General features: G+C 48.4%; 4 protein-coding genes and 1 pseudogene across 5 annotated transcripts; 4 read left to right on the top strand and 1 right to left on the bottom strand.

The window, feature by feature from the left end:
• The first annotated feature begins 58 nt into the window (after nt 1-58).
• On the top strand, nt 59-2,982 carry PV09_00992 (uncharacterized protein). Its single transcript, XM_016353821.1, has 5 exons — nt 59-407; nt 478-634; nt 707-1,007; nt 1,078-2,091; nt 2,151-2,982. Exons 1-5 carry the CDS (start codon nt 326-328, stop codon nt 2,790-2,792), a joined length of 2,196 nt encoding a protein of 731 aa, XP_016217916.1. The 5' UTR covers nt 59-325; the 3' UTR covers nt 2,793-2,982.
• Nucleotides 2,983-4,275: 1,293 nt separating this feature from the next.
• PV09_00991 (uncharacterized protein) lies at nt 4,276-5,608 on the top strand (the record flags this gene model as incomplete). The annotated part of the gene is made up of 2 exons (XM_016353820.1): nt 4,276-4,328; nt 4,384-5,608. The coding sequence occupies 2 exons, from the start codon at nt 4,276-4,278 to the stop codon at nt 5,606-5,608; spliced, it is 1,278 nt and encodes a 425-aa protein (XP_016217915.1).
• Nucleotides 5,609-7,561: 1,953 nt separating this feature from the next.
• Nucleotides 7,562-7,648, bottom strand: PV09_00990 (annotated as a pseudogene). Its single transcript has one exon. The product of its transcript is annotated as a tRNA-OTHER (tRNA).
• A 3,033-nt stretch (nt 7,649-10,681) lies between these two features.
• PV09_00989 (transcriptional activator hac1) lies at nt 10,682-12,583 on the top strand. Its single transcript, XM_016353819.1, has 2 exons — nt 10,682-11,111; nt 11,169-12,583. The coding sequence occupies exons 1-2, from the start codon at nt 10,835-10,837 to the stop codon at nt 11,768-11,770; spliced, it is 879 nt and encodes a 292-aa protein (XP_016217914.1). The 5' UTR covers nt 10,682-10,834; the 3' UTR covers nt 11,771-12,583.
• Nucleotides 12,584-12,898: 315 nt separating this feature from the next.
• Nucleotides 12,899-14,118, top strand: PV09_00988 (uncharacterized protein). Its single transcript, XM_016353818.1, has 2 exons — nt 12,899-13,431; nt 13,504-14,118. Exons 1-2 carry the CDS (start codon nt 13,162-13,164, stop codon nt 13,651-13,653), a joined length of 420 nt encoding a protein of 139 aa, XP_016217913.1. The 5' UTR covers nt 12,899-13,161; the 3' UTR covers nt 13,654-14,118.
• The last annotated feature ends 32 nt before the right edge of the window (nt 14,119-14,150 follow it).

Here is a 14,150-nt window from a genome sequence, read left to right as displayed (position 1 = left end):
CCTGCTCATCCATCCCTGCTAGCGATCGATCTATCACTTTTGAGCTCCCGGTCCATGACGTGTGCTCTGCAGCAACACTTTGAGGCGCGCATCTTCGTTTGCGCGCTGCACAGCAGACCGTTGCAGGCTTGAAAAAGGGCCACAGATCTGTTTAACCAAAAATTCCAAAGCTCTTCTACCATCCTCATCTGCGCACTTACGGGCGACCCAGTCACCGCTCCTCCGCACAGCCTCCTCCTGCGTTTGTCGTTCTCGTTGCTGTGTCGCTTTTTATCTCTTTCCACACGTCCTCGTTTCAGAGTCGTTGGCTAAGCGTGCGCCCAGCATGGCAGCTCTGGGGAAGGACGCCAACCAGCAGACAAATATGGGTGTGGACTACGTAGTCAGCTTTCGATTCGACCCGTCTGGTATGTTTTACTACACGGCCACTGCGAGAACGGTGCGCTTCGAGCTTGGTGCTGACGGCGGGGAGAGCAGATAAGAAGGCAGCCGTGCAGCAGTTTGAGATGCTCGTCCAGGCTCTAGCGAGCGTGGGGCTGGCGACAGAAGTGCGCAACGGGGAAGGCAACTCACTGCTTGTCTTTGTCAAGGTGGCCAGCGAGGATCACTTGTTCGGCGAGGTCTACAGGTCGAGGTGAGTGTGCTCAGCGGGGGAGCCTGCTACCTCCACGCATCAGGAGGTGAAAGTTGACACCATTTCGCTCAGGGTCAAGGACTGGATCAATGGCGTCCGAGCTGCCGCACCGGAGAAGGAGACCAAGCAGGCCCTCAAGGTCGATCCACTGTACGAAGCCGAGCGCCTACGCATCATATATCAGTTGATCACGAACCCTACAAGCGAGGGTGGAGCTGGCATCACGCCCAAATCTGGGGAGTGGAAGAGCGTAGAGAGCGTGTTTCCGCTGCACGATCATGCGGCGAACAAGAAGTTGATGAAGAAGCTTGCGGGCAGTATGTTCTTCACGACGGAGGATTTGGACGAGATCAGGGACAAGTTTGGCGAGAAGGTAGGGACTGCCCGAGAGGCCGATGTGTGCACGCATTTTCGAAACAGTCAAGTTGCTGACCCATGAACAGATTGCGTACTACTTCGCCTTCACGCAGTTCTACTTCTCCTTTTTGTTGTTTCCAGCTGCGGCTGGTGTGTCGGCCTGGCTGCTGCTCGGCAACTTCTCACCCTTCTACGCCGTTTTCAGCTGCCTGTGGTGCATCATCTTCACCGAGTATTGGAAGCACAAGGAGACGGACCTAGCCGTGCGGTGGGGTGTCCGTAACGTGTCAAGGATCGAGTGCAAACGCAAGGAATTCGTGCACGAGAAGATGATCACCGATCCAGTTACGGGAGAACAGGTCCCTTTCTTTTCCAACAAAAAGCGGCTGCAGCGACAGCTTCTCCAGCTGCCATTTGCGCTCGGCGTTGCTCTGGCACTGGGAAGTCTGATCGCGACGTGCTTCGGCATCGAGGTCTTTATCTCTGAGATTTACGACGGTCCTCTCAAGTGGCTTTTGGTCTTCCTCCCGACCGGCATTTTGACCACCGTCATGCCCGTCCTGGTCAATATCTTCACCTCGGTCGCTACGAGGCTGACGCAATTTGAGAACTACGAGACGCAGGACGCCTACGATACAGCTATGACGCAAAAGATATTCGTCATCAATTTCATCACCTCGTACCTGGGCATCTTCCTTACTGCCTTTGTTTACGTGCCTTTTGGAACGCTCATTGTGCCTTACCTGGACATTTTCTCTCTAACCGTCAGACCCTTCGCGGAGAACAAACAACAAATGGAATGTCCACCTGCTCATGCCTTCGAGATCAACCCAGATCGCCTCAGAACACAGGTCATCTACTTCACCGTCACTGCTCAGATCGTCAATCAGGCCTTGGAAGTGCTCTTGCCATATGTTAAGCGCGAGGCTTTCTCAAAGTACAAGAAGTTCCAAAACCAGAGGGCCATGAGCAAGGGTGGTGCTTCTAGCCTCAGTGACAATGATGCACCAGAAGAAAAGGCTTTCCTTGCCAGAGTCAGGCAGGAGGCCGAGCTTGGCGTTTATGATGTGACGGCGGATCTGCGAGAAATGGTTCTGCAGGTAACACTCAATCGCGCTCACATGCATCCATGTTGCGCATCACGCTAATATATGGACAGTTTGGTTATCTTTCGCTGTTTTCCGTTGTGTGGCCCTTGACTGCAGTTTCCTTCGTCGTCAACGACTGGTTCGAACTGCGTACGGATGCGTTTAAGATCACGGCTGAGATGCAACGCCCCACACCTTGGCGTGCAGACACCATCGGACCTTGGCTTGATTCCCTCGGCTTCCTCGCCTGGCTTGGCAGCATTACCACAAGCGCGCTCATCTATCTCTTCCGTGACGGCGTCGGCCCGGCTGGAAGCCCCAAGGACATCACGTCGTGGGCGCTCCTTTTGTCCATCATTTTCGGCGAGCACCTCTTCCTTTTGACACGCTGGGTGGTGCGCATTGCCGTTTCCAAGATTGAATCACCAGGCCTGCAGAAGGAGCGACGCGAGCGGTTTCTCGTGCGCAAGAAGTACTTTGACGAAAGTCTCAGTCAGCTGAGCAGGTTGTCGCCTGTCATCGACAATGCCGACGAGCCAGAATCGATAACACGTGAAAGTCTCGAAGAAGATCAGAGGAACATCAGTCAGGCGGGTCACGATGGTGTGGAGGAGAAATTCTGGAGGCGGCAAAGGGGATGGAGGGAGACTGCTAAGATCGGGGCCGCTCTCATCGAAAGGGTGCTCCCGGATGAGGACAAGAAGTCACAGTAATCATTCGTCACGATGTGTGCCCTTACGGCAAGGTGGAAGAGCACCTGGTGCGAAGCGAGAACGTTTCTCTCTTAAGATAGGTTGACTGCTGCACGCAATGCTCATCCCTATGGGTCGCTATTTCTTTTTAAACGGCTTCTAGTAAAATACACATACATGGCCTAAAGGGTCACGCCCCTGCGAACTTTTGACGCATTTTTTAGCAACTCTCTTTGGGTTCACGACTGATACCAGCGTGTGTCGTTGCTGCACTCATACGTCGGGTTGGAAATGTCGCTTCACTTCCGCTCGGCACACCCAGATGCGGTTTGTCAGGACTATAAATTCTACGTGCCTTCGCTCTCCGCAACATCTTGCATCTATGCTTTTCGAGAGTTAATTATGCCGCAGCTCGTGATGGTAAATACGCATCTTATCGTCTGAATCCAGGCTCCACTCAAAGCGAAGTGCTTAAATTGGGGACACTAGGTGCTCAACACCAGGAACCGTGGAAAGCTTCAAAGGGCTTCGCGAAAATACACATAGAGAAGACCCAGAATCGGAGATGAGCCATTTTTATGCAACAACTTCCTGTCTTATGGGACCAGTCGAGGGAATGTGGGTATTTATGTATAGACAAAAGAGTTTGCCGCCAGTCTGGGATGTCCGCGGTCAACAGCGATGCCGCTGACGTGCTCTTTTTGTCAAAAGATCAATGCCACATTTTGACTCGTGGATCAAAACCAAGGGGATATTTGCCCCCAGTTCCTCATGTCTCCTTTAGGACAAATTCCAGTGCATCTGTGTAATTAGAGATCACATATAAGTCCTGGCCCTTGGCCTAGAACTTGAAGGCATATTCATGTCAGCATTGGCTATGACCTAATTTTCTTGAAATCAAGAGAACAATAAATATTAGGGTTTCATTCTCAAGTTTTATAACTGCAATCTGCTGAAAAAATGACCGGAACCTGTGAATGTAAGCGGTGGAACCGGTCACAAGTGCTGTTTGCGAAGTATAGCAAACTTTATGCTGCTTCCTCAAACTGCTCTCTTGAATCGCGATTATGTAGGTGAAAGAGACGCGACACGCTATCTTGTGAGCATTCCTCGTCAAGTCCGAGCAGGTAGACCAGTCTCCAGGCCTCCTTTGAGTTGTTCTGGGCTTGGTCAATGTAGCCTGGCGTAATGCATCTCCGCGAGACTTGCATTAAGTTTCGGTACTTGTAACGATCGTGATCATTGATGTCATGACGTAGGGTAGAACCGAGGTACCTATACGTTTCATCACCGCTGAGAGTGAGGTTTGAATTCCTGTCCAAGCCGGGTAATTCTGCCGCCACAGTAACATTATCCTAGGGAGGATCGTCCCAAAACGGCAATTCTACCACAGCATTGCTATCATGTTATAAAAAGCAGTCTGATACGGTTTTTGACAAGTAGAGCAAATAGATCAGACTCGTTTTAGTGTGGAACAGCCACGAAATATAGATACGATTTCGCGATGTCTACAACCAGCGAAAAGGTACGGGATCCAACCGTGGGCGAGGCCATGGAGTAAGTCTTGTTGTCTGTATTTGAGATATGGACATCTCTTTAATCAATTTGGCAGTGTCTACGGGGAGAAGTTCGTTTGGACCTCCGAGCATATGCTCCGGAAAGAGCTTGATCCACTCATGTTCACCTATGACGAACTGGCGGCGAACGCATATGAATGCGCCCTGCAGCTCTTCAATGAAGAACAAGAAAAACTTAAGGCGGAGGAGGGGGGTGAGGCAAACAAGAAGCCAAAACGGCCGGTGAAGCCAGACATCTTCCAGATTGTGAAGGACAATGCAGCCACACAGCCTGCCCTTGGCAAACTGTGGGAGCACGTAAACACTGTTCCGGATTGGGTAGATTGGAACCAACTGGGTCGTGCTCAGAAAGTCTTCTACCGCTATGGCGTAGCTAATCTGATGTCCCTTGGTTACCAAAGTCTGTTCGTGGGCATGGCTGCTTGGAGAATCGTCGAGGTCTTGCTCCGTACTGGTGGTTTCTCACCTGCAGCTGCCAAGAAAAGAAGTTTCGAGACCGCTCAATGGGTCCTAGAGATCATGAGAGATGTTGATTCAATCAGGCCTGGAGGCGCCGGCTGGGAGTCAACAGTTCGGGTCCGCTTGCTTCATTCAGCTGTTCGTTACCGAATAAGCGAAATGGCGAAAGCAAAGCCAGAATACTTCAATACGGAGGAATGGGGAGTTCCCATCAACGATCTCGACTCTGCCGCTACCATTTGCTCGTTTTCAACTGCTCCTATCCTGTCGGGCCTTCCACGGCAGAAGATCAAGATGCGAAAACAGGAGATCGCAGACTATATCGCGCTATGGAGGTATATTGCGTATTTGATTGGGGCACCGGAGAGGTTTTTCGCCACACCTGATTCAGCCAAGAAGCTTCAGGAGAGCATGATTTATTATGAGCTGGACCCTAATGAGAACTCAAGGGTTCTCGCTGACAACCTACTCAAATCCTTCATAGGTCAGCCTCCCTTTTATGCACCCGCCGGACTTATCAACGCCGCCGCTAGGTGTCTCGCAGGCGAAAAGTTAAGCAATGAGTTGGGTGTTGCGAAAGTTAATCTCATTTGGAGAGGGCTATGGTCTGGGAATACCACGATGTACAAAGGTTACGCATACATGTGTCGATCTATTCCTTGGTTTGATAAGGGAAACATTAAGATGATGAGAAAGCTGACGTGGAAAATTGTCGTGGAAGGAAAGCATGGTCTTGGTGGAGAACGGAGCAAGTTTCCCATGAAGTACCAGCCAAGTTACGACAGAACAAAAGCGGATTAGTCAGAGCGAAAAGCTCGCAACTATTGAGTGAAGGAAATGTAATCCGTTAGCTAACTCGACTGACAGATCAGAATGATACCAAATATTAAGTTAGTTGGGTGAATGCTGAATCAAGAATCTAATCCAGAGCTTACAGATTATTTCAATATGGTTTCTCCTTTCTGCCCTTTTCGCGAGTGTTCGCACATGTCTTCGGTTAGCGAGCTGTCGAGTTTGGCCAATTTCTAAACTGATGTTGTCGCTTTGCTGAACTTAGCATTGTCGAAGAGACTTATGAGGCTTTCGAAATAGCATTGCAAGATTGTGCTTAACTTCGAGGCTGAATGCGTATGCGCACGACACTTAGACTCTCGTTGAAGCGCAGCCTTGATTCCAGTTGTGGCCACTATCCATATGCTTGGCTGCCAGACCCTTGAGAACCCTACCTGATAACGAACCAGACAGCCATCGTACAGAGCCAGGCACTCATCTGAGTCAAAGTCCACTCAATTGCGCCTGATGATATGCCTACTCATCTCAAACGGGCTGATTTCACTCTGGATTCCGTCTCCTGATTTGGTATAATGGAGATTTGTCGAGCAGCCTCAATTGCTTCAAGCCCACATGTGTCATTTTCTCCCCCCATTCGTCCCAACGCCTTGGCCTTTCAAGAATTAGGTAGAATCTGTCGCTTCCTTATTTTACATTTTAAGATATTCGGTTTGATATAGCTGTTGCAGAATTAGACTGGCGAGTACGAGCAACTCACTAGAACCGACGAGTCGCTTGTTCATCGTCCTTCAAATACTTCGTTTCGCTCGTGTGGCATGAAGTGTGTGCTCAAAACTATTCATCGGCGAACCCCTCAGCCATGCTCGACTCCAGTGCTTTCCAAAATGTACTCACCACGTAAAGTAAATCTCCAACCACTTACTTGATCAAACATGCAGAAAAATATCCGAAGGATGCCGACGGAAAGGCCGGCTAGGATTATCTGCCAACGGAATAGCCAGGGCTAATGCTTTAATTGAGGGTTTTGGAAATGACAGCAATCATGACACAAAGTACATCATGGCAGAACAACCTCAGAAAAGTATGACGTCGGATGACAATGCCGGATGGATTCCCAATCAAGGCAATTTGACATTAACCACTGACTAAATAGCGACAGAGTACGACTATTTCAGACCGTAGAACCTCTAGCAAAACTTCAACGACTCAAGGCACATACCAAAATTTTTCGGGTAGATCCACAAGCAGCTGTGGACAGAGAAAAGAGTTTCAAGGGCCCCAAAAGTGTTCTTATCGGCTAGGAGCATTCGCAGCTGACCAGCATTGCCCTTGCACTTGGTGTTACTGAGTGTGCAGAGGAGAATGGTTGGTATTGGATGTCAGTTCTATACCTTTACGAATATCATTTCGATTGTGCAACCACCGGACACAAAGATCGTCAGAGTGGAGAGCGAACAGGTCCCAGGATTTCATGACGGAAGGTTACCCTACACTACTAGCATCTCTTCAATTAACTCCATAAGTGCTTTACTGCACGCAGCCTAATTAGTGTTGATTAATCTAGTGAGCCAAATTCTCTGAAAGAGTGCAGATGATGCCTCAGAAGTACCACCATTGGTTTAGGGCGGTATTCCATATTCTAGACCTGAGTTGTTCCAAGCCTCAACGTAGTCGTTGGGTTGCTGCATGAAAATATCGGATGGTGAAGAATAGTACAGACTTTTCACAGCCTGTCATTAAAAAGGCATTTCAGGCATTATATCAAAAATCTATATGACGTACCCGACAGCAGAATAAATTTGTCAAACGCTAAACTTTAATGAGTTGCAATATTATGCAGGAGATGGAGCGACAGATGGAATCTTTTCTAGTGAAGGAAAGAAAAAAGGCAAAAAAAGAAGGTAAACATCAGGAATTGAGCCCGATGCGGGGGTCTAGACTTGTTAGTTGGGATTTCTTTTATGGTTTGCTGGTCTGACTAACCGAACCCGCAACCTTGAGATTGCGCTGTGCGTCTAAGAGTCTCACGCTCTACCGATTGAGCTAACCGGGCGACTTGTTGGGAGCAATGTTGTACGCAACTGTATATATTGCGTAAAAACAAATTTGACAAGCCAATTTTCTCTGCAGTCATTCGATCACTGCCCACCGAAGCGTAAGTTAATCAATGAAAAGCAGAAAGAAGTCCACATTTCTGCGTATCATGTCAACGCCTATCTCTTAAGCCCGCACGTGCATTCCAACGAATCATACTCGTTATCAGTGTCAATCCTGCCTTCACTGATATCGCCGTTCCTTTGTGAAATTTGCAACTCAGTTCGGAGCAATTAAGTATAGGCCGCAAAAATATAAATTCTATGGGTCTTTAACCAGAACAAAGATGAGCAGAATCTACTAGCTAAAACCTAGTTTATGAAAATTTGAAAGGCACACTTCATCGAATCTGAAAACTCATAAGGTGGTACGAGATGGTTTTTCAACATACAAAAGCGATTGCTTCTGATATCACCTTAATTTAAATACCTGAAACATAGACATCGAAAAGATTGGATTTTCGATTATTTACTTTCTTTTCCACTTTATCGCGAACATACATGATTCATTGCGAGTGTAATATCGCTAATGATATGATAGACTTTTTAAAATACCACGTATTTCTTGTGATAGAAATGTCCAACTCGTGCGTATTTAAGCTGGATTCGAAATCAGTTATAGCTCAAGGGCTGGTGCAAGTCTACATGTGCTCAAGACAGCTGAGACCACGCAAATTACTTGCATGACGTGCAGGCGAATTCGAAAGGTAGTGGCAACGGAATACACACGTTGATAACAGCTACGCAAGTTGCAGTGCACAAACCAACGTGGTCAGCGACACAATCAACGAGAGCTGTCGTCACGTGAGACTGGCACCATGGCCAACTGTTGTAAGCATGATAGCAAGAGTCGCTCAGAGACTGACGACTTAGTCATTTGATTTTTTAAGTTCAATAAGTAGACGATCTAACCAACACTCGTCCCCAATCAAGGTTCTTACGACGGACTCGGCTGGGCCATGGAAGAACATTGATGAGCACATGTGATGTACTACGTTACGATCAAGTTGAAATCTAATCCTTCATAGGAAGGTCCGCTAGGGAACTTCTGTTGACAAGATAAGAGTCAGCCATTCATCTCGTTGATACGCAACGAAGTTTGCCTCCGCTGATTAGTGTATTCGTCCCTGATAGTGCTGCTGCCTGTGGATTTGACTTCTGGATCTCTCGCTCCATATTCCATTAAGAAAGCGGTGTCGGACGGGCAGGAACTCTTAAGACTAGTGGCAACGGCAGCTCGACGTCACCGACCACAATGAGTCAAACACAAGTCACGTTCGCCAAAACACCTTCTACAAATGTACTTGTGAAGGCAGAAAAATTGTAGCCTAGCGACGGCAGACTAAGTTCGTATTTCCACAAAGCCTTCTGGACTCCTTTGAGTGTTACTATTAGCACCACCAGTATAGCATCGTCGTCCTTCGCGCCATATTTCCACTTGGTGGGTTAATTTCGGAAACCAATGGGGACCCTCCCGCAGATAACGTGCAAACTGCTCCAAGGAGGGATGATGGAAATTACTTTTATCGATTGCGGCGTAGGCGAAATTCTCGAAGTTGCCATGGCCGGCCGTTCTGGCGGATCCTCAAGCCACAACCTTCCGAACAGGGACGCACCAGACGTCTCAAACGCAAGCCATCGACGCTAGCGCATGGGCCGGAAACATATGCGTTTGAGAATCTCTCCTTTCTCGCTTTTGGCACGAGGTTTCAGCTTGTGTGAATGTGTTCATGCACGTTCGCTTCTTGCTTACGTGCAGGAGAGACGACAGTAAATAGAGATTCGGACATTCCTGTCCGCTTTCGGCCTTTTGGCACATTAAAATTGTTTTCGGTTTCATTTTTTGGGTCTTTGGATCTCTGTTGCATCTGTTTGTGGATTTGAGTGATAATTTGGATCATGTTACCACACAATGAGGATGTCATCTGTACTTGATTTGCATGCTTGGATATCATGGTTGGAGAGGCACCGAGATTATACTTTACCAGCTTCGAAGATCGCCATTTTCTCTCCTCCAAGCATCTTCCCTTACGCACATTAATCACTGTCTGATCATTCTGGGAGCATCATCTGTCTGTTTAGCTGTTGAACTGTGTTCGTGTGGGGAAGATGTTCCGGTACCCGTCGCACGCCATCGGATGTACGACTACGCTGTTTGAAACATGAAATGTACGGGACATCACGTGACTTCTGGCTCTTTCCGACGTCTGAAATTGCCATCGAACAATCGCAATGGAGGGTCAACAGCCGTTCCAGATGTCGGCTGGTTTCTCTGATTCTCTTTGACGCTTACGTTATGCCCCCCAAAAGCAGCATAGTGGGCCAATCTTAACTGAGATGACTATAAGTGCAGTAGACGGTAACGGAAGCGCAAGGCTTGTAAGCAAGTCGTGGACGTGCTGATTGGTGGCTTATTATGGTGCGAGTGGTCAGATTACGGCTGACTTACGGCTGAAGTTTGCTCGCAGACATAAGTTACTAGCAATCAGAATAGTGCTACCTATCACGATATGACGCCAAGTGCTGGTCGATACTGCAATACATACGAATTGTTTGAAAGGGGCTGTGCTGCATGTCTTGCTGTTCAACGGTACGTCTGCTGGTAGCAAGTGGAAAATTCACAGACAAGCGAAACGCAAGGCCTGGAGGTAGTTTCACCCCTGAAAGACGTGTCTTCTCGCTTTGCTGCTCCTGAAAGGTGGATCAGAGAATACACTTTCGTAGAAGGAATGTCGAATTGCGTGTTGAAGCCGCTGCAAGTTCCATGTAGGGGTTCCACGGGGCTCGCGGCAAAAGGGGGCTCAGCGAGGATGAGTGGTGTCGCACAACGTAAAAGGACGCGCAGGGGAGGGTCCGGGTGGTCGCACTAGACCCTGGCCTGCTTGGCGGAAGGTCGAGGAAGAGGGAAGGGGCGACAGGACCCCTGTCATCCCGCTTCCCGAAATAGGGCTCCAGGCAAGCACATAAAGAGAGGCCACGCTGTCCACATCAGCACGTATTCTTTACCACACAAAGCGCCCACCGTTGTCCAGCCTACCATCCAGCAGTAACAAGTGACATCTCAACCACCCTCTTTCTCTCTCCCCCATCACTCCCCGACCCGAGATTGTTACTTCAGTCGCTGCGGCAAGAACTTTCAACCATGGAGGCCACACACAACACTCTGCAGATCATCCAGAACTACGTAAAAACCCCATCAATACAGGTCGAACCACCAAAGACCATCAAGATGGAGGACATCACGGCAACGCCCTCGACCTCGTCGTCATCATTACTCGACCTTCCGCCAGCAGACTCGGTACCCAAGCCCGCCGAATCGAAGCCAGTTAAAAAGCGAAAGTCGTGGGGGCAGGTACTACCAGAACCCAAGACTTCGCTGCCTCCTCGGAAGCGCGCCAAGACTGCCGACGAGAAAGAGCGTACGTATTAGCAAAGCGGATAGGAAATGCCACGTTGTCACTAACACCCTTTCCTAGAACGCAGAATTGAGAGAGTAAAGCGTAACCGGCTTGCTGCTCACAATTCGCGAGAGCGCAAGCGACAAGAAGTCGAAGCTCTTTCGGAGCGCAACGCACTTCTTGAGCGACATTTGAAGCTTATGCAACAACAACTCGACACATACCGCGCAATGTACCCAGACGCGAATATCCCACCACTCCCTAAGATCGACTTGGAGCGCCCAGCATCTCTCGCGCCCTCGCTCCCGAACAACAAATCAACTCCTGCCCCTACAACACAGTTTATTCATGAAGTCAGCACACCAGCTCCGTTGTCTAGTCCTGACTCTCTCCTCTCCAACATTGACTCGCCCGTGGACACGGCACCGTCAACGCCGAGAGCAAATGTGAAGGAAGAATTCGACCGGACACAACAATCTGCAGCATTGTTGTGCAAGACCTGCAGTGTCAGTCGGTTTATTCCCTCTCAATCTCGGCGGCAACGACTCCAACGGCAAGCCCACCACAAGCGGCGGATTCTTCGACCACTCTTCTGTACAACTTCAGGACCTCCACGACGACGGCAGTCCATTTTTCGACTTCGCTCTCTTCCCGGACGATGCGGGCTCTTTCTTCAATGAAAGCTTCGGCGATAGCAATGGCGAGACCGTAGCTCGCGACGCTTACATCTCTACTGATGCCAATGACGCTCTTGAGCCGCTTGACGGTAGTCTCTTCGATCTGCAGCCTAGCGCTGGCGCGCTCCCAAGGAGCTGCGACGCAACGGGTATTGCGACGGAATAAGACTAATTGGTCTAAGCTGCACAAGGTGCTCTAGATGTTTCTGTGAGATTGGCCGTCGTGTAGGGCGTGATCGTCAAAGCTATAACGCCGAGTTTTCAGCAAGCAAGAGTTTCGCACATGTCTAGAGCCACTTCGAAACTGAACGGTTCGCGTGTATGGTTCAGGACTATGTAGAAGGTCATCCCATCTACAATGAATTGTAACAACACTTGAAAATTTTGAACGAAGGACACTAGCTCGGATGCTATTAGGGCAATCGACTACTACGACACATCGAACGGCGTATGGGCGGGCAAAACAGGACTAAATCAACAAATGATGTTCCTGATGGGCGCTTGGGCGGTGAATTTGGGGGTCTTTACTCAGACCTATTAGGATTTGAGATCCTAAACAATTTTGGGTAGCATGTGTATTGAAATTCTAATACATACCATGATAACCACTGTCATCGTGTTCTCTAGTTGATTTGAACAAATCACTTTCCTGGTTAGTTCCCTGTGGTAAATATTGTCGCAAAGCTTTGTCTTTCCCTGATATGGTGTTATTTTTAAGAATGTGGGACGAGACTATCAGGATGAAATATTAGGCTTGCTGTATACCACAGTTCTTAAGATGTATGCTCAGTTCTTCACTCAAGTGATTACACGTACAAATCATCAACTTAGAATGTGTAATTGTCACTGCTCGCATGACGACAAGCCTAAAATGTTTCACGTCCATAATCAATTTTCGACTTTTGTATCCTACGGATTTGCTCTGTGTAATAGCATCTTTCGCTCAATTTCAGCGCGGAGAAGAGATCCCTTATTGTCTAACCGGGCCGCTCAACGTTGATGGAGAAGTCCTCGTCCGCGCTTGCTGGGAGGACTGCCTTCATAGAGAGGAGGTGAGTCATTCGTGCGTTATGTCAGTGCAAAGACATAAATCTTCGCGTCAGTTTTATAAATTGAATTCTATCAAGTTCACTACTATCCACGAGATATGCACATTTTTTTGTCTTATGAGTCACGTGTATCACATTTTTGCCGAGAGTAACTCATGTTGGGTCTTGCATCGCTTCCTTCTTACGACGCTCAGATAGCGAGGCAGTGTAACGTGGTGCTGACTCTTTCCAGGCTGAACGATACTCTTTCATATCCAAATGTATCAAGTTCTCGCATGAAAACGCTCACGCGGCTGCTGATCTTCAGGAACCCACAACGACAAAAGTGGTAACTATGATGTCAAAATGATGAAAAGCGTCATCCTAACCGACATCGCCAAAACCGAGCAAGCAGCATTAGTATTTAACGTCTTGCATGAGCATATAGCCCAATTGACCTCCCGTACCTTGCAAATTGCAAAGCTTAAAATCGAAAGACGCACGGCATTCCTCTTCTCAGAAGTCTCAAGCAAACTCCAATATCCAAGCATTATGCCTCGCCAAGGAAGCGGTCACATCTCTCACAATGCCGAAGAGACGGGCCATGATGTGATCCACGGCACTGGTCAGGATAAGGTATGAAGCATTCTTTCTGCATAAAATGCCGCCGCGTTTGAGGAACCTGGAATCGCTAACAGCTAGCAACAGTCAGATCATGTTGATCGCGCTGACAAGACAGCGCCCATGCCCGAACATGAGAAGGGGTCCGCGATTGAGGGCATGAATGCTAGCGGTGGTGGTAGCTCGGGGATTTCACAAGGACTGGAAGCAGGTCAAGGTGGACGGGGCATGAAATAATTTTGATGATCAAACTACCGGATGTGGTCCGTTGTCTTAATATTGACCTACCAGGTTTGACATTCACATCGACGAATCTGCAAACGGGATGTTCACACATCCTTCAGAGTAATGTCTCACGATGCTTTTGACTAGGCTATAACCTAGTAGCAGCAAAGTACTTTCACGATGATAGCAGATACTTCAGGTCTAGCTAGTCTCCTAATTGGAATAGACATGACCGCATCGAAGTTTTTTTTCTCTCCTATCTACAATGTTTGTCCGAGAATCATGTTACAGGGGGAGAATAAACTTTTGTGGTCTAACAGCCCTAGCGGTCTGACCAATGCGGACTTTCGGTTTCCTACTGAAGACGGTTATTTAAAATAGCCGGAAAGTCGAGAGGAAAACGAAGATAGAAGGATTGAAACCAGGCCGCTAGAGCACCAACCAATATTTTCCTCGGCCGTCAATCCAAAATGCAGCCAATTATTGCACACTTGGTGATCTTTGAACCT

This window comes from Verruconis gallopava (assembly GCF_000836295.1).
Source record: "Verruconis gallopava strain CBS 43764 unplaced genomic scaffold supercont1.3, whole genome shotgun sequence".
NCBI classification, from domain to species: domain Eukaryota; kingdom Fungi; phylum Ascomycota; class Dothideomycetes; order Venturiales; family Sympoventuriaceae; genus Verruconis; species Verruconis gallopava.
The sequence above is the reverse complement of the archived record's forward strand: the minus strand, read 5'-3'. Positions and strand labels throughout refer to the sequence as shown.

Bases quoted from the DNA above. Each gene is read 5' to 3' on its own strand.
- PV09_00992 (XM_016353821.1), top strand. From the start codon at position 326: ATGGCAGCTCTGGGGAAGGACGCCAACCAGCAGACAAATATGGGTGTG. The intron at 408-477 runs GTATGTTTTACT...CGGGGAGAGCAG, and splicing joins CTTTCGATTCGACCCGTCTG to ATAAGAAGGCAGCCGTGCAG. The intron at 2,092-2,150 runs GTAACACTCAAT...ATATATGGACAG, and splicing joins TGCGAGAAATGGTTCTGCAG to TTTGGTTATCTTTCGCTGTT.
- PV09_00989 (XM_016353819.1), top strand. From the start codon at position 10,835: ATGGAGGCCACACACAACACTCTGCAGATCATCCAGAACTACGTAAAA. The intron at 11,112-11,168 runs GTACGTATTAGC...ACCCTTTCCTAG, and splicing joins GACTGCCGACGAGAAAGAGC to AACGCAGAATTGAGAGAGTA.
- PV09_00988 (XM_016353818.1), top strand. From the start codon at position 13,162: ATGATGAAAAGCGTCATCCTAACCGACATCGCCAAAACCGAGCAAGCA. The intron at 13,432-13,503 runs GTATGAAGCATT...AGCTAGCAACAG, and splicing joins ACGGCACTGGTCAGGATAAG to TCAGATCATGTTGATCGCGC.